The sequence below is a fragment of the Diabrotica virgifera genome, chromosome 7, assembly GCF_917563875.1.
Source record: "Diabrotica virgifera virgifera chromosome 7, PGI_DIABVI_V3a".
Lineage (NCBI taxonomy): Eukaryota > Metazoa > Arthropoda > Insecta > Coleoptera > Chrysomelidae > Diabrotica > Diabrotica virgifera.
This window is the reverse complement of record NC_065449.1, coordinates 41,496,766-41,521,790: the sequence shown is the minus strand read 5'-3', so window position 1 is coordinate 41,521,790 and position 25,025 is coordinate 41,496,766. Positions and strand designations below refer to the sequence as shown.

At 31.9% G+C, this 25,025-nt stretch overlaps 1 protein-coding gene across 1 annotated transcript; it reads left to right on the top strand.

The window, feature by feature from the left end:
- Window positions 1–236: 236 nt before the first annotated feature.
- LOC126888786 (uncharacterized) lies at window positions 237–25,025 on the top strand. The gene is made up of 2 exons (XM_050657157.1): window positions 237–336; window positions 20,324–25,025. The coding sequence occupies exons 1-2, from the start codon at window positions 307–309 to the stop codon at window positions 20,708–20,710; spliced, it is 417 nt and encodes a 138-aa protein (XP_050513114.1). The 5' UTR covers window positions 237–306; the 3' UTR covers window positions 20,711–25,025.

Here is a 25,025-nt window from a genome sequence, read left to right as displayed (position 1 = left end):
ACACAATGTACTATTTTCATAAATTTAACATTTTCCATAATTTCAGATTTCTAAAATTAAATGCAGGTTCTATGAAATCTTCACGTGGGTAAAAAACAATTAACATTTCGCTCTTAAATTAATTAAAACCAATAAATGAAAATAGAAAACGCATAATAGATATTATTACTGAGATTGGCAAAATTTAGATTTTTATTATGATTAACTTTTTTAATAATCATGGTATTCTAGGTATAAAAGAAAAACAACAACTCAATAATAGTCAGATAGGTGGATTTAAAGTTAATTCATTTAATATACTAGAAGATGAGGGTGGTCATTTTTGTCTCGATTATGGTAAGTCACACAATAAATTATTTTTTCTACGACCGTTTAATATTATGCTTATTATTAACTATTTTTAAATAGATAATAACAACCATTACTTCACCCATAAGTAATAGTTCAGTACTCATGGGTCTGCCTGCATGCATACCTTGTGACATAATATATAATCGGTGGGCTGAAAAGTTCGTAGGGTAACATAGAAAGAATTTTTTTTTTGATAAAATTTGATTTTATTATTCAATATAGATATCTTCGAACACGGTACAGCGATTATAGGGGTCATACAGCTGTTCAATGCCATTTTTATAATACAATAATTCGATACATCAGTATCAGACTGCACCAACTCAAAATTTTTCAATATTGAGATAAGTATGAGGAAATGGTTAAAATATGTTTATTTATCAGTTTCAAATTACACCATCTCAAAATTCCAACCCCATTGTAAAAAATTTTGACTTGTCAACATGCAGAATCCATAATTTTTTTACAATGTCCTAGTTTCATACCGCATCACTTTGAGTTAGTGCATAATGAAACTTGATCGGTATAACTGTTGCCAGCTACTAACTCAAAATGGTCTGTGAAAGCTGTTGCACTGACCGTTACTAAATTAAATGTTCGAAACAATTCAGTGATAGAGAAAGAGAAAAACTGTTAAGTATCTACTGGAGTCTCGGTGATTTAAATAGGCAGTGAGATTTTATAGTTAACAATGTAATGCCGGTTAAGCCAAAATATCAATATAAGAAAGAAGGGAGTCATAGAAGCGAAAATATAGCTAATTACTTTGAGATGAATAATGAAAAAATTAGAGTATGTAAAGTTTTCTTTATGAGTACTTTAAACATTTCGAATAGTATAATAATGAAAAAGCATGCACAACAATTAAAAAAACAGAGCTAGGTTTTGTACAGCATGACAACCGCGGAGGAAAAAAAAATGCTGGGCGACCAAGGGTGCTAGATGATGAAAAAGAATTCGTGATCAAATCTTTTCCAGTAAATGATTCTCATTATTGCGGAGCAAGAAAAATCAAATCTCTAAACTTAGCCATCGTGTACAGACTGTACCAAGAAAAATGTAGAGCAGAACTGAAAATTCCCGTAAAACTCCATTATTGCACCAAGATTTTCAACAGGGAATTTAATATTGCCTTTTTTCAGCCAAAAAAAACCAGCGTTGTAAAAAGTATTACAGTAAAACCTGTCAATAACGGTCACTAAAAATGACAGGACTCTTGGCCGATATAAAAAAGTGGCCGCTAATACCAGGTTTTATAGTCCATAAATTTTGGTTTGGGGAACTTTGAAACTGGCTGGCTAGTTCAGGTAGCCGGTTTTGACAGGTGGACGTTAACACAGGTTTTACTGTACAACAACTTAAGTATGATGCACATATCAGAGAAAAAATAATTAGATTCGGTTAGAGAAGGAGTTGGATATCAAAAATTCAAAGGAAGATGACAGTGCTCTGTAGTTTGTTGCTTTCATCTCCAACTTTATTATCACTACCAAATGGAGATCGGAGTGATTTTCTTTTTACATGAGACGCCTATCGTGTTACAACTTCACTATGTTTGATATTTCTCACAAACCTAGCTATAGTTTTTTGTGGCACGAATGTATTGGAAGCAGAGGTGTTAATGAAATAAGTACGTATCTTTGACAGTATCTAAAGAACCATGGGACCTCAATATGAGCACATATTTTATTCCGATAATTGCCTGGGCCAAAACAAAAACAAGTTCATTGCTTGCTTGATTTTATATTGTTGTCAAAACTTAGCAATAAAAAGCCTATCCCACAAATGCTTAGTAGTTGGACATACTCAAAATTGAGGGTGATGCGATGCATGCCCTCATAGAAAAAGAAAAAAAAGATACCTAAAAGGAAACCCTCTCTATATTTTATCGCAAATGGTTTTGATGATAATTAGACTGGCTAAGAAAACTTCCGATAAAAATATCGGAAAAGAAATGAAAGGCAGAATTTACAAAACTGTCATCAGACCAATAATTACATACGCGGCAGAAACACTACCCGACAGTGCCCGACACAGAGAGGACAAAAAGTTTGCTCGAAATAGCCGAGATGAACACCCTTCGAAAAATCGATGGTAAGACTCTATGGGACAGAGCTAGAAGTATAGATATACGACGGAGATGCAAGGTGGATAACATTAAAAACTGGGTAAGAAACATAAGAATAGAATGGAATGACCACATAAACCGAATGACAACAAATATAGTAGTCAGGACAGCGAGAGACGGTTTCCCAATAGGAAGACGATCAGTGGGAAGACCACGAAAACGATGGAAAACGAGATCTTACTAGAGGCACATTGAAAAAACAGACAGAGTCATATCTATACAAAAAGAAGAAAAAGAGAAGAATAAAACTGGACGGCCTGGTACGCTACAGAAGAAATTGCCGAAGTGTATAAAGTAAAAATTTACAAAAAATTGGGAACATTTTTATACAAATGAAGCCGGAGACCAAATAAAATGGACATAAATTCAAATTCTAAGAGTTGAGAAAAACCAGCCAAACAAAATAATGTAACAGAAGTCTTATTTTGACGAAAATTATAATGTCATAAATATTTGATAAAACAGAAAGAGCCTATGAAGAACCATCTCTCACCTTCTCCAATAAACCTCATGGAGTGCCACCACTTAAAAAATGTTATTTGTTGTCGCTCTGCTCCTCGGGTTGAATACCCAGAATCCACTGTGAGTTTTTTCAGAACTTACCAACTTCTGCCGCTACTGAAGAAAGTGACAATTCAGAATTATTTTGATTTTATTATATTTTTTCATAACAAGGAACAATAATAATATTATAAGAAAAAAATACTTAAATAATTTTATTTGATTTCCATACAAATACCCTATACAAAATGCACTAACTGTTAAAAAATGATGTGTCAAGAGTTTCATAGTGCACCAACTCAAAAAAAAATCTGAATTCTTTAAAAAAAAATTAATCAAAAATTATCATCTAAAAGAACCATAAAATAAGCATCTATTTCCCAAATTTTGTTCCATTTGAAAAACAAATGGACCATTTACAACAGATTAAAAATATTTGCTCCCAGAAAAAATAAGTTAAAGCTGATTTGTGAAGAACTATATTTTTTGAGTTGGTGCACTCTGATACTGATGTATCGAATTGTATTATAGGGTAAAGACAAATTATTTGTCTTTGCCCTCAAAATAAGCCTCAATTTCGGCGATTATCTCTTCATTGGTGATAAATTATCGTTCCAGCGAGCATTTTTTTAAGGTCAGTGAACAGGTGGTAGTTGCTGAGAGCCATATCTGGTAAATAATGTGGCTGAGGAAGCAATTCTAAAACCAATTTATGAAATTTTGTAATCGTTTTCATTGATTTGTGACGCAGTGCGTTGTCTTGATGAAATAGCACTTTTTTTTCTTCAAATGGGGCCGTTTTTTTCGCGGTTTTGTCCTTCAAAAGCTCCAATAACGCAAGGTAATAGTTGCTGTTAATGGGTTTTCCCTGTTCAAGAGAGCCGATGAATAATATACCATGCACATTAGGGTGCATCGAAAAAATAAAAGTTGGAAATGTTATATCTAATAGTGTGAAAAGTGGCTAGTGTTATTTTTCAACATATTAGTATTTTTAATTTTTTTTCTAAGCGAATCTTCTGCTCCCCCAACGACCTTGAATTTTATTAAATATCTGATTTTTATGGAAATTTTAATTTATATTATTTGAAATAAAATATGTGCTAACTTGATCTAAGATCAACTAAAGAAATCTTAAAATGTTGTCAATTACAAATTTAAACGATATTTAAAGCTTTATTTGTTTTTTCAGTCTCCCAACCCCCTTGAAATGTCCCGCTTCGTGAGTCAGTGCTTGTAATTTTCACTTATGTTTGGTGCGATGCCTTACTTTGTTATTCTTGTTGTTTGTAAATTAAAGATTTTTAAAATAGATAAACCAGGACCATGGGGAATACAATCAAGTTGTGCTGCGACCGCCCCATTTTTGGGCAACCACCAAATATACCTGAAAATGTTTTACCGAAATACAAACAAGCGATAAAATTTTGTGGCTGCAAGCGGATAAAAAACTCAGCAATAAAGAGCCAGAATTTTCTGGTATTGCCGAACAGGTTGCAATTAAATTGGAGGAAATATGGAAAAGGGCATTAATTCCAATAATTTAACATATAAGAATTATTCAGCTTTTAAAAACCTATCATGACAAATATATGAAACTTATGAAACCATTTAAGAACAGGCAAAACAGTGAATTTTACAAAAATAAAATTCAGTGCTTTAAGAACAAAAGTAAAACTACACGTTTCGATCATGCAGCATGCAAATGTGACACTCTTATTACCTAATTGTCTTTGTAGCAAATCTCAAAAAGTGCCTCTGGATGAGCGCGAATTTATATCAATCAATCAAAGAGGTCTCAGAAAAATTCTGATAAGCTCGATTGATAGGGAAAACAAAAACAAATATAATCAGAGATAGCAACGGTAGAAGAAGATAGTTACCGACGTAAAGACAAAACTTTAGCTCAAGTAAAAGCAGTATTTACCAAGTTTTATTGTCAATCGAGCGTAGAAGAACACTTAACACTTGTGCATGAGTCAGGGTGCAAATATTTCGGATATGGGTATCCCCTGTCTGGTATATCAGAAAGTATCAAATCCAGCTATTGCATGTGACGAAACAGTCATAAATACTGGCGTTAAGGGTGATGCAATACGGCTGTTAGAAGAACATCTTAAAAAGCCGCTTCAGTGGTTTGTATGTCTGCGACATTCAAATTATCTACCCCTTGGGCCCTTGGACATCAAAAGAAGTTTGCCAGTGACCAAATCAAAAAACGTGAGGGTCTTCAAACTTTCTCCTATAACAATTTTTATTCAAACGACTACTTTGAGTTAATTAACTAACAAGAATATCACCTTACAGAACCACCTATATCTCTAGATTTTCGAGTGACAATCTGCGAGATTTTATTAAGAACCCTAACTTAGACCCTTTTAACATTGAGATTGAGAAATATCACTACCACAAACAATGTGTGGAATGATGTGTCAAGCTTGTGACACAAGCTTTTCTAGCAGTTTGTGGAGCGTATTCGAGGGATGGATTTATGAAAACTCGAATTGATTCCAGAAAAACTATACCTAACTATGCTAAATCGGAAGATAGTTTCGAATAGAATGCTTTTACCATATTTTTTTTTTGTAATATTTATATACCTAATTTTGTACTTTGCTTCATATTTATTTTAGTATTAAAAAACTTGGGTGACGTCAGAGAGACGGATAAGTTAGTCTATTGTGTTATAAAAAGAATATTTTAGTATGCTTTTCTTAAGTTAAATTTTTAATAGCCTTGTGAAACCGGAAACTACATATTTTCCAATTTATACCGAATTTATTTATTCAAGCTCTATAAGCTATTACATTTCGCTTACAAAATAAATTCGCATATTAATGTATTTTTTAAAATTTTTTAGTGGGGGCAGAAATTTTTTTTTATTTCAACGCAATTTTACTAAAATACTAAATAGTGTGTTAGGCAACTTTTGTGAGCTATTACATTTTCGTTTCGAAATAAAATTTTTTTTCGTCTGTTAACATTTTTTCAAAATTTTTAATTGTCTTGGGGGGCAGAAGATATTTTCCAATTTCGAAAAAATTTTACCAAAATACTTAACAGTTGATTGGGCAACTTTTGTGAGGTATTACTTTTCCATCGCAAAAAAAAATTTTTTTTCGCCTTTTTCGTTGCACCCTAATGCACATCCCAAAATACTAATGCCATAACCTTGCCTGCCGACTGTTGCTTCTTTCCACGCTTTGGAGTCGGTTCATCACGTTCAGTCCACTCGCCAGACTGTCGATTGGATTGGTGTGGGATGATGGAGCCATGTTTCATCCACTGTAATATATCGATGCAAAAATTCGGTTTTATTACGATTAAAAAGCTTCAAACACTTCTCAGAATCATCAATTCGTTGTTGTTTTTGATCGATTGTATGCTCTCGCAGCACCCACTTTGCACAGAGCTTTCGCATGCTCAAATATTCATGCACAATATATTCAACACACAGCTATCTCTAACAACTTCACTTTACGGTCATCCAAAACTATGTTGTGGATTTTTTTCTTCCGTAAAGGCCTCTTTGGGGCGTCTACTGCGTGCATCGTCCTCGATGCTCATTTCGCTTCGTTTAAACTTAGCAAACCATTTATCAACGCTTGATTTTCCTGGTGCAGAGTCCGACTAATTTTTATCAAGCCAAGCATTGGCTTCAAAAGTATTTTTTTCGATAAAAAGCAATACTTTATTAATACATGAAATTCATTTTAATCCATTTTTAAACGCTTTTATTTAGTTTAATAGTTTGCGTCAAATTTTTAGACGTTAATTTGACTGTTTTTTCTTCAATGCAAATGAATGAAAATTTGCAGACATATGCATTCGCTGGAACAATACACGAATAGTCAATAAACAAAAATTTTTCATGTTTATTAATTGTATAAATAAAAAAAACGATTTTAATGGAAAACGCTTAAATTTTCTTGTTTTTTACAATGTAAAAACTTGAAACTTTTACGGAGTGTATAGCTAATGATATGAACAACACATAATGTCACTTTTTACGTTAATTGTTTACGTTGTGCTTCATTAATAAACAATAAAGTTTCAATTTTTTTGCCGATTCCGACTACTTTTCGTGTTAGTACATCATATATGTTTTATACATATGTATTTTAATAAACATGACAATATATTTTAATTTTAAACAGTGTAAGACTAAAAAGTAAAAAATTTAAAAAATATGAAAAAAAAAATTTTAAGAAACGCTTTTCTTTAGTTACGACTGACTAAAATTAAAAATATTATAAAAAAATCGACTAAAAAGCAAAAAATAAAAAAAAAAATTGAAAAAATCTAACACATTCGTTAAAGAAAAGCGTGGGGCAAAAACCGTTTATTCGATGAACACTCGCCACGCTTTTCTTTGACGGATGTGTTAGATTTTTTCAATTTTTTTTTATTTTTTGCTTTTTAGTTGATTTTTTAAAATATTTTTAATTTTAGTCACTCGTAACTAAAGAAAAGCGTCTCTTAAATTTTTTTTTCATATTTTTGAAGTTATACTTCTTTACGGGCGATATGAGGGTGAATTTTTATATGTTAAAACCTACGATCCCGGCGCATGCGCATTATAACTTTGTTCTGATTGGATGTTCAAATGACATGTTAAAAATTATCCAATATGGCAGCTGTAGCGCAGCTGTGGTTTGGACGGTTGACGGTTTGTTTATGTATGGTTGTTGCGTTTTATAATTTGTGGGAAGAGAAACAACAAAGGTTAGTTAATAGTTATACTGCCTTTTTAAATAGTTTTCATATTATATTTTTGAAGTTATACTTCAAAATATTTTAATTTATGTATGTATCAGTCCATAAAAAGTGTGGAAAGAATATATTAGTGTTTTTAAATATATTTTTCTACAAACGTGTTAAAAATGCAATTTTTAGGACTCCCGGGGAGCGTTAAAAATGCTACTTTAAGGCACTAGTGCTTTAAAATTTTTAAGGCACTGCAGTTAAAAGTGAATTGTCAAATTGTGAAACGTCAAAATATTTATATTTCATTTATTAACATTAATATTAATAATACAACTTGCGCAATTTGAAAAAGGTGGTTTAAAAGGTTTTTTATTATAATTTTGTGTCTTTGGATTTGTCTTCCTTGGTCGTAAAATAATAAAACATCTATTTTTATATTTCACTTGTCACCGTGATGTATAATTATGTATATCTGAAAGGTAAGTTGCATGCGGCTTGATAGCCTTGTTGGCAGAGCATAGGACCAGAGATCAAAAATCGCGAGATTGCGGGTTCAAATCCCGGACGATTCATATTTTTTTTCTTTTTTTTTTTAATATTAGGCATTGTTAAGTTTTGGTTCGTTTTTGGTAATTATTGTTAATTTTTTGTACAGAACTCAAAAATCAAAGAAGAATTAAAGCAACAGATAAACGGTAACCTAAGAATGTTGTCTACAAAGGAACCAAACACGCACGTAGAAAACAAGTGGCAAGACTTAAAAGAAGCCCTAATAAAACCCGCTCAGAGTATCCTTAGCAGAGGAAATACGACAAAAAGACAAGAATGGATGACAGAGAAAATTTTAAGTCTCATGGAGGAACGAAGACAGTTTAAGGGAAAATGCAAACAAAAATACAACGAGATACACAAGCAAATTAGAGATGAAATAAGGTCAGCGAAAGAAAACTTTTACAAAAGAAAATGTGAAGAAATTGAAGAACTGCAATTAAAACATGACACGTTTAACCTACATAAAAAGGTAAAAGAATTGGCAGGTATACAAAAAAGGAAGCATCCCAATGTGCTATACAACGCAAATGGACAAATAATAACTGACCTACAAGAAAAGCTTACAACCTGGAAGAATTATATAGAAGAACTCTTTGCCGATGAAAGAGAGGATCATGATATTGGTAACATACAAGGTGAGGAAGGACCAAAAATCTCTAAAGAAGAAATACTATATGCTATAAAAACAATGAAAAATGGCAAATCACCGGGTCCAGATGGACTTCCATCGGAACTTCTTAAGCTTGTGGAAGATGAAACAGTAAATGTTTTGGTTGACCTCTTTAACTGCATTTATAAAACAGGAGAAATACCTAAGGAATGGCTTCTGTCAACTTTTGTAACTATTCCAAAGAAAACAAACGCAAAACTGTGCACCGACCATCGCACAATAAGCTTAATGGGACACACACTAAAAGTATTTCTTAAAGTGATACATACAAGAATTCACAAAAAACTAGACGCTGACATCAGTGATACTCAGTTCGGGTTTCGAAACGGGCTTGGAACAAGGGAAGCACTATTTGCACTTAATATCATGTGCCAAAGATGCCTGGATGTTAACCAGGATATATATATATATATATGTGCTTTATTGACTACAACAAGGCATTCGATAAAGTTCGCCACGAACACCTGATGAGACTGTTGGTAGAGAAAAACTTGGATAAAAGGGACGTCAGAATTATCTTCAATATTTACTATAACCAGAAGGCGAATATTAGAGTAGAACGGGAAACAACCGAGGAACTCGAGATCAAAAAAGGCGTAAGGCAGGGATGCATACTTTCACCAACCTTGTTTAACTTATATTCAGAAGATAATATAAACAGAGCCCTTGCTGACCAAGATATAGGGGTTAAAATAAATGGCACTTTAATAAACAATTTGAGATACGCTGATGACACAGTATTAATAGCAGACACCCCGGAAGATCTCCAAACACTGATAAACAGAATAGTAGAGTGCAGCGAAAAGTTCGGTTTATCACTTAACATAAAAAAAACAAAAATAATGATGGTGTCGAAATCTCCACAAAATTTTTCTGACATAACCGTACATGATCAAAGAATTGAGCGTGTTAGAAAATATAATTACCTGGGAACTGTTATTAATGAAAACAACGACAACTCTGAAGAAATCAAGATCAGAATAGAAAAAGCTAGAGCTACTTTTACCAAAATGAAAACAGTTTTATGCGGAAGAGAGCTAAGTTTAAATCTTAAAATTCGCCTCATGAGATGTTACGTGCTGTCAGTTCTTTTCTATGGAATGGAAGCTTGGACACTGAAAAAGATCGATACAAGGAAAATAGAAGCATTCGAGATGTGGATGTACCGCAGGATACTGAAAATATCGTGGACAGAGAGAGTGACAAACATGGAAGTGTTGCGAAGGATGCAGAAAGAAAAAGAACTTGCGCTTACTATTAAAAAGCGCAAACTGCAATACTTGGGACATATAATGAGGGGACAAAAGTACCAGCTACTACAATTAATTATTCAGGGAAAAATAATAGGTAAAAGATCCATTGGCAGAAGAAAACATTCATGGTTGAAGAATTTAAGAGATTGGTACAAGTGCAGCAGCTGCCAATTATTTAGATCTACGGTATCAAAAATACGCATAGCCTTGATGATAGCCAAACTTCGGAACGAGGACGGCACCTGAAGAAGGAGTTAATTTTTTGTATTGTAACTGTTAAGTAGGTATATTTATTTCGTTGAAATTATATTATAATTATAATAGAAGTATAACTTCTTACGTGCGTACAAAGTACACACACATTCTTTTTTTTTTATTTAAAAACTAACACAAGTTGCTTCACTCAAAATGTCTGACATCGTCAAAGTTATACACGCATCCTTTGAAGGTTAGAGCTATATAAAATCATATGAATTTAATACCAGTAGTGCCATCTCTGTGTCAGCCTACGAACTTTTCATCCCACCTGATATGAAAGATATTGGTGGAAACCATAGATATATAATACTCTAGATTGCGCCCTGCGATCTTAAAATGGGTGACGGTTGCGACAGAGATAAATGAGCCTATTTGGTCGGTAGTCTCTTTTTAATTTAAGGGGAATATCGACTACGTGACTATCCACTTTATCCAGTAATATGTGTTGACAGTTGGAGCGGGTGGTGACGGGAAATGGTCTTTGGTCTTCGGACGTGGATAATCGTGGTTCGATTCCCATATTAAGTTTACCTTTTTTATTTTTATTTAATCAATATTGCGTTTATTAGATATTTTTACATCTGAAAAATGGACCTAAGTAAATCTAGCAGATAATAAATGTATGTATAGTAAGTTAATATTGGAATACATAATTTGTGAACTGCATAGTAAAATAAAAGTCATTCGTTTTATTAATATAAATTCGTCCTTATTCGAATGATGTGAATGTTTGTTTTGCTTCTACTTTTTTAAAAAATTGTAACAATAGTTTCATAAATAAAAATAATTTCTAATTACTTATAATTGAATCGGTCATTTCAAAAACAGCAAAGTCCACAATTTTCAGAAACTAACTTTTTGAGAGGAATAGACTCCTTTAAGATAAACGTTGTGTGCAAAAAAGACACCAGTCCAGTAAAAACATTAGGAACAAAACTACAATATAACTCTGAATTTTGATGTCATCCATTTCATCCATCTTTCGACTATATAGTTAGTTTTCTTTGCTCTTCTGTAAAATTAGGAATATGTGACTCATGTTGGTTTTGAAATGACCGATTCAATTAATAAATCGATGGTACATTATGTTGATATTAATTATTGGTAATTTTTTACGAATATTTTTAACAATTACTTTATACTATTCTACAATTAACTTATTAAAAAAATAACATTGGCTTTTATATTTTTAAAAATCTATAGGTACCTACACAGTTTTTCTTATTTGTTATATATTTCTTTGCATAGATTTACTTTAGAGATGTAATAATATCTAATAAACGCAATATTGATTAAATTAAAATTAAAAAAGTAAAGATTGGTACGGGATTCGAACCAGGATTATCCACGTCGGAAGACAAACGACCAGTTCTCGTCGCCATCCGCTCGAACTGTCAAACCATCTAAAATACTCGACGACAGAGTAGGATAGTGACGTCGTCGATACTCCCCTTGAATTAGAAAGAGACTACCGACCAAATAGGCTCATTTATACTACATTCGCTCTCGCGAGATTTTTTTTGAGACATTCGGAATAGGAAACGTACAACACAAAAATTCCTACCTCACACTATTAACTGCTAAAATCAACTCAAATCAACTTAATCTTTCATTAAAAAAAGAAGAATTATTAGAAATAGTGGGAGTGTCTACTAATCTCATAAAATTTTGTGAAGTTTATTTCTACAAAATATTTTTATTTTGTACAATAAATAATTTTCTCATTTGCTATCAATACATTATAATGGTTTAAATAAATAAATTTGATTGGCGTAAGTTTTATGTTATTTTTATGTCTGTTTACTATTAATAATATTGGATATGAGCAGGTGCGTTGGTTTTGTAGTAACTTCCAGTCACTTCTGACAACTGAATTTTTCAAAAAAGAAATTACTAATGTCAGTGTCAAAAAAAATCTCGCGAGAGCGAATGTAGTATATCTCTGTCGCAACCGTCACCCATTTTAAGATCGTAAGGCGCAATCTAGAGTATTATATATCTATGGTGGAAACAGACTGCATAAGAGTTTTCTTTATACATATTAAAAAATTAAATTATATCTTAAAAGATGAAATAAAACTCAATCTGTTTTAAATTTAAATTACTCCCTTTCCGCAAATTTTGCCTTGAAAGATTATTTTCAGTAATCTGTATTTATTGTCGTTTCTCATTATGTGTTCGAATTATTCTAACTTTTTCCTTTTAATCGTCTATATCACTTCCCTTTCTTTCTTCATTCTTCGTAGTACGGTCTCGTTGGTTATCTTGTCCGTTCATGATATCCTCAGGATTGGCCGGTATGGCCAAATCTCGAAGGCATCAAGTTTTTTCTCCACCTCTTCAGGGACTATCCAGAATTCAACTCCCTAATATAATATTAAGAATATAATATAATATAGAAGAAGCCTTACTTTATCTCCAGATTAAGGTTGTTCTGAAGCTATTTCCTTGTGGCATTTTTATGATTAATTATTTATATGGGAAATAAGCCACAGTTAAAATGAAAAAAAAATTAAAACGTTAATAAAATTATTTTTTTCATTTTAATTGTGGCTTATTTCCCATATAAATAATTACTCCAGATTAAGGTTTTGGCCTTTAAATAGTTTGGACATGTTGTGCAATGCACTCTTAGCCTTCTCTATTTTACATTTTACTTTTTGTGAATGATCCCATTGTTCGTTTACTATTCTTACAAGATAGGTACACTGTTTTATTCGGTCCACTGGTGTATTCTTGATAAGCAGTTGGACGTCTCTAATTTTATTTTTGCTGATGACCATAAATTTAGTTTTTGGTGTGTTAATTTGAAGTCCAATCATCGTGGGTCTCTCTCTTCAATCCTGACCCCCCGTAGGGAATGTAGTGATCGACGTGACGTCGTGTATTCTCCGTCTCCAAAGATCTCTGTCTCTGGTCATTCCTTTTAACTCATGCATATGTCTCTTTTATATCCCTGTAATTTGATCGATCCATCTTGTTGGGGATCTTCCTCGTGATATTTGGCCTTCCACCTTTCCTTGTATAATGGGTCTTTCACATGTTTGCTATATTTCCTCTCATAACATGTCCAAAGTATTTTAATTGTTGTTGTACTGTACTGGAGAGTAGTCAGTCCTATGGTCAGTCCAAAGGTATCGTAGCATTCGTCTCCAACAGAACATTGCAGTGGCGTCTATCTTTCTTGTCTCCGTTTATCTGAGGCTCCAAGATTCACATCCGTAGGTCAGTATAGGTAATACTAAGCAGTTGATTAACCTCATCTTTATTGCTCTGGAAATTTGACAGTCCTTTCATATTGTGGTCATTTTTGCTGTTATCAACTTTTGCTAGATCATATCTACGTTTAATTTTATCCAGTAATGAACATGTGTTTGTAATTAATGATCCCAGATAAAAATATGAGCTCACAATCTCAAACCGGTCAATTGTGGTTATGTGTGTATGATTATTATGTAGTCTATCGACTATCATGATCTTTGTATTTGATATGTTTAATTGCAGACCAAATATTTGCCTTTTTCCTATTAGTCCTGGGCGCATCTGTTTTGAGATGGACGTTGAGAGCTGACTCAAACTTTTTTTGCAGAAATTGCTTAAAAATTACTCAAATAATAATATTTAAGTTATTCTCCCACTCAAAATGGTCCGGAACATTGTTTAAATTATCAAAATGTCAAAATATGAGGGAAAAATTCGATTTTCTATTGGTTTTTTGATTATAACCTTAAAACTATTCATTTTCGAGGAAAGTTGTACTGACATAAAGTTGCGTAATTAAATTTCCTACAATATAGAATTGGTTAGAAATTTAAAAAATATTCACCCTTGTTGCAAAATACCAATAATTCCGAAAGAACCATACGAAAACAAGTATTCGCATTTTACGCTTTTCAACCATTTATGCTACACTTAGGACCTTCATATTTTACCCAGAAAAACTTTATGATATAGTAAAACAACATTGTAAATTTCATTAAGATCGGTTTAACTAATTTTGCAAAATAAATTTTGCAATCCAGCTTTCGCAAAAAAAATTCATTTTTTTTAAATTTTACAGGACTGAAAATAAATCAGATAGCAAGTTTAGTTTTTTTTTGCTTATAGAAGTGACCTGTACCTTTCATTTACAATTTGCAAAATTAAAATCGATTAATTACCACGGCGTCAGGAAATTTTTAAAATAAACATTAATTTTAGGTGCTACGCGCAGGACAGCGTTGTTCGATTCACACAAGTTAATTTCCACCAAAATTTCTTCCAATCTTTACCTAATATATTATTTTCTTACTCTATATTTTGTTGTATTTTAATATTTTAATTCCACAAAAACCAAACTAATTTTATTATTGTTTGTGAAATATTGTTTAAACAATTGCATATGTTTAAACATAATATACTTTTATTCTCTAAGTTAAAATATATGAACAAAGAAATTTTTGCTAAAAAAGTGTTATTTCAAAGGATAGAATATGTGTTTTTATTTTGCAATAAACAAATTTATTTATTTACATCGAAATCTAATAAAAATTAAAATGTATCAATCATTATCAAAGGTCATTGGAATGCCCAATCAGAGCAAACTATCGGCTGTCCTGCGCGTAGCACCAATAATTAATGTTTATTTAAAAAAATTCCAGACGCCGTCGCAATTAATCGATTTTAATTTTGCAAATTGTAAATGAAAGGTACAGTACACTTCTATAAGCAAAAAAATTCACCTTGCTATCTGCTTTATTTTCAGTTCTGTAACATTTTGAAAAAATGAATTTTTTTTGCGAAAGCTGGATTACAAAATTTATTTTGCAAAATCTATTGAACACATCTTATTGAAATTTCCAATATTGTTTTATGGTATCATAAAGTTTTTCTGGGTGAAATATGAAGGTCCTAGGTGTAGCATAAATGGTTAAAAAACGTAAAATGCAAATACTTGTTTTTGTATGGTTTTTTCGCAATTATTGCTATTTTGCAACAAGGGTGACAATTTTTAAAATTTTTTACTAATGCTATGTTGTAGAAAATTTAATTACGCAACTTTTATATTAGTACAACTTTTCTCGGAAATGAATACTTTTAAAATTATAATCAAAAACGGAGAAAAAAATCGAATTTTTCCTTCATTTTTTGATATTTTGATTATTTAAACAATGTTCCGGACCTTGTTGAGAGGGAGGATAACTCATATATTATTATCTGAGTTATTTTCAAGCAATTTCTGCAAAAAAATTTGAGTAACCCCTCAACGTCCAAATGTACTAATATTTTTACAGATGCGGCCTGGTTTATATCCTTAAAGTGCTCTTCTCATAATATGCTCCCCATATATTGAATAATTATTAATGTGGAGCTCGTATACATCCTTGTCTGATACACCGTTTTGGACGAAATTCGTTTGAAAGTGTGTCAAGCACTTTACCTAATCCAGTAGTGTGTTCGTATAGTTCAGTTATAAGCGAAATAAGGTGTTGCAGTACGCCTACTTCTTTTAGTATTCGCCATAAGTGTCTCCACTTGACTCTGTCGAACGCCTTACGATATTTTATAAAGCATATGTTCAGTGGAACACTGATGTCCCTAGATATTTCAATAATCTGTCTTATATTCAACAGGTGTTCTTGAGTAACTCTACCTTTGGTAAATCTACTTTGCTCTTGTGGAATTTATCTTCGAAGGAATGTTTTTAGTCTGTCATTGATTATTTATATTATGTAGCATTATATTACTGCTGATAATAAAAAAAATAGTTCTATAATTGCCGCAATGTGGGTAATAGCCATCATTACATGCTCGTTGAATAAAATACTATTACAAAGTCAAAGTTTTCATCATAATAAAAACATTTAAAAATATTCCTTAAAGATATTTAATTGAAAACTTATTGAACCATTTTTCTGGCAATACCTCCATGGCTTCTACAAATTGCAAGCCAGATGAACGCTGAGGCGAAGAAGATAAGAGGGAAATCTAAAACTTGCAATTGTATACCATTTTTATTTCAAAATTTCAACTTAGGGCAGATATAGCAACCTTTGCATTCTCTGAAGAACAACTAAAAAGTGGTGAAATCGTTGCTAAGAGTGCTGGTTACGTTCTCTGAACTAAGTAAAAATTAAGAGAGTTTCGGGTTCGTATTGCAACTGAATAAAAATGGTATGTATTTTTATTTTTATTTTATATTAGTATAACTTCTTTGAGTAACATAGCTCTATTTTCCGTTGGAATTTACTACGCTGAACAGACGGGGTCGTGATTTGCAAGTTTTAGATTTCCCTCTTGTCTTTTTCACTTCAGCATCCATCTGACTTGCAATTTTTAGAAGCCATGGAGGTGTTACCATAAAAATGGTCCAATAAGTTTTCAACTAAATATCTTTCAGGAATATTTTTATTAGGATGAAATCTTTGACTGTTATTTAGCACATGCCGCTACGTATAGACTAAGAGCCGCTATAGGTGAAATTTCTTAATCATTTTAGGCACGATGGGACCCTATAACTTAAATAGTAGAACCTAAAAGAAAAGGTTTAAACACTGTGCCGTCACTTTTCAGTGGCACATGCGTCAACAGTGGCGCATCAAACTTTCCATTTATGGACGGGATACATAAATTAAAAAATACCTTCCTCAATACCAGAATTCAATTTTTTTCATTTATTTAAGTTCTACCCACCACCCCCTTCCCCCTGCTCCGACTATCATAAAATTTATTTTTCGATTTTATTTTTTTTTTGGTGGGATCAATCAATTTTAAAATTTCAAAAAATTCACACGCATAGTTAAGGCTTTTATAAAACACGTCCATTTTTATATACCTGTAGGTTGAGTGTACATAACCTCAAAAAATTTTTAATTTTTTTTTTTGGAAAAAAATATATAACTTTTTTTTGTTGATAGCTGGAGATCTAATTTTTTCTTATTCTTGTGTAATTTATCAAACACTATATCTAATTTTTTTCAGATTTTTGTGTAACGCTGGTCACCTTCAAAAATCCAAAAAACTGTTTTTTAAGGGGGTTTTGGGGGGTTTGAACGTGTTTCTCCCATTTTTAAATATTCTAAAGGATTCAGTTAAGGAGTTCAGTTATTATGAAGTCTATATTATGAAGGGAAAATCCCCCAAAACCCACCAAAAAGCAGTTTTTCGGATTCTTGAAGGTGGCGAGCCTTACAGCAAAATCTGAAAAAAATTAAAAATATAGTGTTTGATAAAACACACAAGATTAAGAAAAAATTAAACCTGCAACTATTCCCCAAAAAATTTCTTGAGGTTATGTACAGTACACTCTACCTACGGGCCTATAAAAAATAGACATGTTTTACAAAAGGCTCAACTATGCGTGTGAATTTTTGGAAATCTTATAATTGATTGCATCCCAGTAAAAAAAAATAAAAACGAAAAATGAAGTTTGTGATGGTGGGAGCAGGGGAAGGAGGTGGTGGGTTAAAATTACACTGAATCTTATGTGTTAATCACATAGAACTTAAAAAAATAAAAAAAGTTGAATTCTGTTAGTAAGGGAGGGTAACTTTTAATTTATTTATCCCGTCCATTAGTGGAAAGTTTGATGCGCCATTGTCGACGCATGTGCCACTGAAAAGTGACGGCACAGTGTTTAAACCTTTTCTTTTAGGTTCTACTATTTAAGTTATAGGGTCCCATCGTGCCTAAAATGATTAAGAAATTTCACTTATAGCAGCTCTAAGTCTATACGTAGCGGCATCTGCTAAATAAAAGTCAAAGTTTTCATCCTAATAAAAATATTTCTGAAAGATATTTAATTGAAAACTTAGTGGGTCATTTTCTTGGTAACACCTCCATGGCTTCTAAAAATTGCAAGTCAGATGGATGCTGAAGTGAAGAAGACAAGAGGGAATTCTAAAACTTGCAAATCACGACCCCGTCTGTTCAGCGTAGTAAATTCCAACGGAAAATAGAGCTATGTTACTCAAAGAAGTAGTACTAATATGAAATAAAAATAAAAATATATACCATTTTTATTCAGTTGCAATACGAACCCGAAACTCTCTTAATTTTTACTTAGTTCAGAGAGCGCAACCAGCACTCTTAGCGACGACTTCACCACTTTTTAGTTTTTCTTCAGAGAATGCAAAGTTTGCTATATCTGCCCTAAGTTGACATTTTAAAATAAAAATGGTATACAATTGCAAGTTTTAGAATTCCCTCTTATATTCTTCGCCTTAAAATTAAGTCAAAACATAAAGTGAAATTTACGCCGATGTGTGTAGTATACAGGGTGAGGCAAATAAAGGGCCTATTAGAAATATCTCGAGAACTAAAGACAACAGAATCATGAAAATTGGAATAAAGGGGTTTTGAAGGATGATCTATTAAATGAAAATATTTTCATCTCTTTGCAACTTCCGTTTATGAAGTTGCTTATAACTTCGTTTTTTTAAATGGGACACCATGTATATTTTTTCATTTTGGATTCTCTTCGATGTCTTCTTTCTTAAAATATGAGGTTTTGTAATATTATACAGGGCATTTTAAAAGATAAGTACGTTTTTTTATTAATTTCGTAGCAAAATTAACACCCTGTAGAATTGTAGTAGTTCTAAAACTCTACTTACGTTCAAATGATTTTTAATATAGTCTGCTATTGTTAAGAATCATTAGGAAAGCTAAATTTTTAATTTTAGTATACAGGGTTGGTCGAAACTAGGAATGAGTATTTTCTGAGTTTTCTTAAATGGAACACCCTGTATTTTAGTATTGTAATGAAATTAAATTTTATGGTACTTTTTTATTTCTTAAGCAGTCCCTATACCTAACTGCTTTAATTTGTGCTTAATTGTTAATCGCACCAACAATCTTAACTACGTAGGTATTTCGATAGCTAAACCATTATTGGTAATTTTAAGGACCAGTCTGGATTAATATGAATTTATTTGTGAAAAATTATTTGGGATTGAGTATTTTCACGGCCAACCTAATAAAATTTTACGTATTTTTTGTTGCAATTAATGTTTAGCTTGAATCACCGATAACTCACAAATTAAAGCAGTTAGGTATAGGGAACGCTTAAGCAATAAAAAAGTACTATAAAATATCATTTCACTACAATACAAAAATATAGGCAGTTCTATTTAAGAAAACTCAGAAAATACTCATTCCGAGTTTCGACCAACCCTGTATACTAAAATTAAAAATTTAGCTACACTAATGATTATTAACAATAGTAGAGTATATTAAAAATCATTAGAACGTAAGTAGAGTTTTAGATGTCAAAGTACTACAATTCTACAGGGTGTGAATGTTGCTACGAAATTAATAAAAAAACGTAATTATCTTTTAAAACACCCTGTATAATATTTCAAAACCTCATATTTTAAGATAGAAGACATCGAAGAGAATCCAAAAATGTAAAAATATACAGGGTGTCCCATTTAAAAAAACAAAGTTATAAGCAACTTCCCGTATAACCGGAAGTTGCAAAGAGATGAAAATATTTTCATTTAATAAATCATCCTTCAAAACCCCTTTATTGCAATTTTCATGATTGTGTTGCCTTTAGTTCTCGAGATATTTCTAATAGGCCAGTTATCTGCCTCACCCTATATGGTATACAATATACAAAATGTATATACACATCGACGTTTGTTTCACTTTATGTTTTGACTTAATTTGTTTGAAAAGGAATCGTGACGCATGGGAAAAGTTATAGCGGACGAACTTATAACAACCTATGCATTCTCTGAAGAACAACTAAAAAGTGGTGAAATCGTCGCTAAGACTGCTGGCTGCGCTCTCTGAACTAAGTAAAAATTTAGACAGTTTTGGCTTCGCATTGCAACTGAATAAAAATGGGATCCATTTTTTTTATATAAAATACTATTACGTTTAATTTTGATATTAGTTTGAATGATTTTTTATTTATAGTTGCTGTTTAACATGGCGAAAGGTTTACCACAGCAAGATGAACATCTTCATTTATACGAACCGGCTCGCCTACTAGATGGACACCAAAAGCCATACAATGTAAAAACCCAAAAAGTAACTAAAAGTGGTGTAACTCTCCGAAGTAATTTCTGGGATACTGCTGGTGTGGGTATCGATAATATTGCTATGGTAATTACTCCAAATTGGCGAACGCTAACAACGATTACAACGGTGATAACGACGCCGACGCCTAGTACAGTGACGGACTCAGACAAAGCTTTTGCATTCCATGCTTTAAACGTGCCGCTTATCCTAGATTGGCGAACTGAATTGAATCCAATGTTTCCACCGACTACAACGACTACAAACCCTCCAATGGAGTTATAACGTCTCTACCGCGTATATCGTATCGTTGATTGATGTATTGGGCCATAATATTAATATTTCAATCAACGGTCATTACGTTACAGATTAACTAATACAAAAAGGCCGACCAATATACCTGCTGTTACTTTTTGCATAAAGGATCAGGCAACACTCCTTATGGAAAAGTGGTCCCGGTCAAATTTGATGAAAGTTTGGTCAATGATACTTCTTGATGTGTAGATTAAAAAAGTCCATAGCACCTCGGTCTGAATAACTACTATTCTCGAGTTACAGACTTCTGAAGGTATTGGATTCGAGTGCTCGATTTACGTTAAGTGCACTAATTTACGGTCAAGTGAACGAAAATATTTATTATTAGAAGAAGAGAAACTCATGTTCTTCATACATACTTGCGTGTTGTATATGAATTCGTGGTCAAAAATAGTTGGATCGTATTTTAGTCTTCAGAAAACCTCCGAAAAATCTTCAGAAAACTAAAGAAGTGCGGTATAAAAGGTGCTGCTGGATCGATATAAGCATTATCATGTTTTCATGAATTTTTCTTAGTTATGGAATACCAGCAAAACTACAGTTCCGCCTTATCTTTAGAAAACTACTGAACAGTGGCGGATCTAGGGGGATCCGGGTAATTCCACTCGTAACATGTTCCAGAATAATTAAAGAAAAAATTGTTGAAACATAAAAAATACATTAGTTGACCTGAAATTTGTGCCGCATATCAGATATAAGACATGTAGAGAACATGGACTTGATTTCAGTACAAAAAAAAACAAAGTAAATGGTAGTTTGTAAATGCTAAATATTAATTACAATTTCTTATGGAAAAATCGGGTTTAAATCATCTTCGACTATTCGTATGTTAACATTTTGCTAATTTCGGTTAGATGCATCATACGTCGTGTTAACTAACGACCTATCAGGAAACTTAACATTGGGTTGATGTCATGCAAAGCCTAAAAACCATAACACACTGGTGATATGAGCACAAGTACCTACAGTTCTCGCACCAGATTGACAGGTACAGTAGTACCCGTTAATCGGTTCTTCTACAGGCTCATCTTCATCATTATCTTCATCAACCGTATAGGAAATGAATACTTGGTGTTTTGTAGTTTGCCGAAACCGAGAAAATATTCGAACTCTTATGAATCCCGGTTCATCCATATTCTCATCAATTTAAAACTCTTCGTCATTTTTTCTTATTATTTTATCTTGTATGTAAGATGGTACCAGTTTAATTTGATATATCCCAATCGTAAGGTCTTTTAGGTAGTATAAGTAAAAACAGGAAAGTTAGCAAAATCATGATTATGAAGCCTTCTCCATTGACCATTTCTTCTATATGATTATACCTAAGTATGAATATTATAGTTGTTATAAAAATAACCCCACAAAATTATTCTCCATAATATTTTGTATTAAAAAGCTCATCATCATTGGCTGTAGAACCCCTGGTGGACCTCGGTCTGTTCGAGAATCAACTTCCATTCCATTCTATCCTCCGCCTTGGTTTTCCAATTTCGTACTCTTAACACCCGTAACTCATCTTCTCTGGTCCTTAAATCATACTCTGAGCCATGGGCACCCATACCCATGGGCAGGGGGGCCGTGACCCCCTGGATTTTCGGGTGCTTTGAATATATATGGTTATTCAAAGTATACAAAATATAATGTGCAACATCTTCACGTTTGCCACCCCCCAGAAATTTTTATATGGGCGCCCTCGCTCTGGGCTTACGTCTTTTCGTCATACTATCCGCTATTTGGTTATAAATGTGTTTTGATGGCTCCATCTCGTTCATTTTCGTTAAATAAAGTTATTTCATTAATTCTGGAACATGTTACCCGTGGAATTACCCCTATCCCCCCTAGATCCGCCACTGTTCATTAGTTTTCTAAAGATAAAGCCGAACTGCAGTTTTGCTGGTATTGCATAACTGAGAAGCATTCATGAAAACATGATAATGTTTATATTCTTCTTTAGTTTTCTGAAGACTTTTCGGAGGTTTTCTGAAGATTAAAATACGATCCAACTATTTTTGATCACAAACTCATATACTCTGGGCTAATTAGCAAAATACAAGGAAAAGTTATTTACCATAAATTTTATTGCTGGAATCGAATCTTATTATTGTATGTATTAATAATATAGTTATGCAAAGTCCGCAGATAGTGTGCTACTTTTTTTATAAACAAAATGGCGCCCGAAAATCGTGTTTTTCTCAATTTTTGCTCTATAACTCCAAAGATTTTAACTTTACAGCAAAAACAATTCAATAACAAATAACAATTCACCGTAATTAAATTCTGCATGGAGACGTGTTCTTTTCTGATTCACTTCGACGAAAACTTTCCCCGGAAAAAGCGGATTTTTCCAACAAAATCTTTAATTTTCAACTAAAATTTTAGATAAGTAATTGTAAATCAATAATTAAATAACTTGGTAATGTAAAAGCCATTTTCGTATAGATTATAATTCCATAAGCCAATGGAAATTAAATGGACAGTTTAGCAACAATTGAATTGTTAATTAAAAATTTACGGTCGCTATAATAACGACAATAATTATGATGCATAAGAATAAATATGATTTTTTCATAAAAAGATACTATACCTATCTATAGGCTATTGATTATGTACTATAGAAAGGAACTACAACGTTAACGGGGTTTTATTATTTCATATGGTCAATGAATCTCTATATATGAAAAACCGCGGAGTGCTACCATTTAAAGGGGTGCGTTTTTGAGAAATGGGTGAATTAGTCCCTGGGCACAGGTTACATTAGCGTGAGTTCTATGCACTTTTGGTACAAACACGTCTACATAAAAATTGTTTCTGGTTAAATTTTCTATCTAAATATAACTTTTTAAAGTCAATGATACTTTTTTTTACAAAAATATATTCAAAAGAAAAAGCACAAAGAAACCCAAAAGTAAGAAATTTTGTTTTTTGTCCCATAATTTTGTCCACGGGGATATAGGTAAAGACATTGCTTTACAGAAAAAAAAACCTACATATTTTCTCTTTAAAATGATGTTTGGTAGAGGTCATTAGGATTTACAGTTTTCAAAATATGATTTTTCAAAATTCGCCACTCACATCAATTTTGGGCAATTTTCCTTGTTATTTCGCAAATATTGTTCTGTAACTTTTTTCTACGTAACTTTAGGTATATGCAATGGTTAAGAGGAATAGAAATCAATTACCTTTAAAACGGTCTACTGTATAATGTTGTACGACTTCTTTTAAAAGTTATCTTTTTCAAGACTTTATACTTTTAACGAGTTTTTATATTTTTTACGATTATTTTTTAATTTCTTATTATAACTTTATTTTTCTATATGGTATATATTATATAATAAAAAGGAAAGCCTATTCTGTTTACTTTAAAATGGTGTATTATAAAAAATTCTAGGGTTATTTTTGAATAAGATATGATTTTTCAAATTGTAATAAGTACATGCAGCGATTTTTGATCTTAGGATTATTTTTTAAATTCCTCATTATAACTTTTTTATGTGATTGTGTGTTATGATTGAATCTTATTTTTTATAGGTAATAGTTTGGATCCACTTGACTCGGCCGGGCAAACTTCAAAATATGGATTAATTCCAATATTTACTGTCAAAGCTCCTGCATCACAAGCTTTGCTTGAAAAAATAGCATATAAATGTACCAAAGGATGTACAAAAAACTGCGGTTGTAGGAAGATAGGAATTAGTTGTTCAATATTCTGCAAAGGGTGCATGTGCATGAGTACTAATTGTGGGAACTCTACGATAACTGGGGTGTCAGAGAAAGATATTGAAGCTAATGCTAACGAAGAGATGGACTTTCATTTTGAAAATTTTTTAAATGTCAACGATTAAATAATTTTAACTAAAGTGATGTTTTCTAAGACTAATGTTTATATAATTTTTGTAAAAGAAATTATTTTCAATAATACAGGTAAAAAAATATCAAAGAATCACTCGGTTTCCATTACATATATTTAAATATAGATGATAAACCATTTTAAAGAACAGAAAGTAAGCCCTCTTTATTGAGCAACATATTCATGTACAAGAAAAAAAAAGTTATAATGAGAATTTCAAAAATAATTTTAAAAAATGTAAAAAATAATATTTTTTTTATATTAGGTATTATATAATATATAATATAATATTATATTATATATACTATATATAATATAATATTATATAATATATAACATATTATATAATAATTATTATTTTAATTAATAATCATTTTATTTTTATATTATATTATAAAAAATCGTTAAAAGTATAAAACTTTGAAAAACCATAATCTC

Coding starts and splice junctions, on each gene's coding strand:
- LOC126888786 (XM_050657157.1), top strand. CDS start 307: ATGAGGGTGGTCATTTTTGTCTCGATTATG. Junction 337..20,323: donor TCATTTTTGTCTCGATTATG/GTAAGTCACACA, acceptor TTTTATTTATAG/TTGCTGTTTAACATGGCGAA.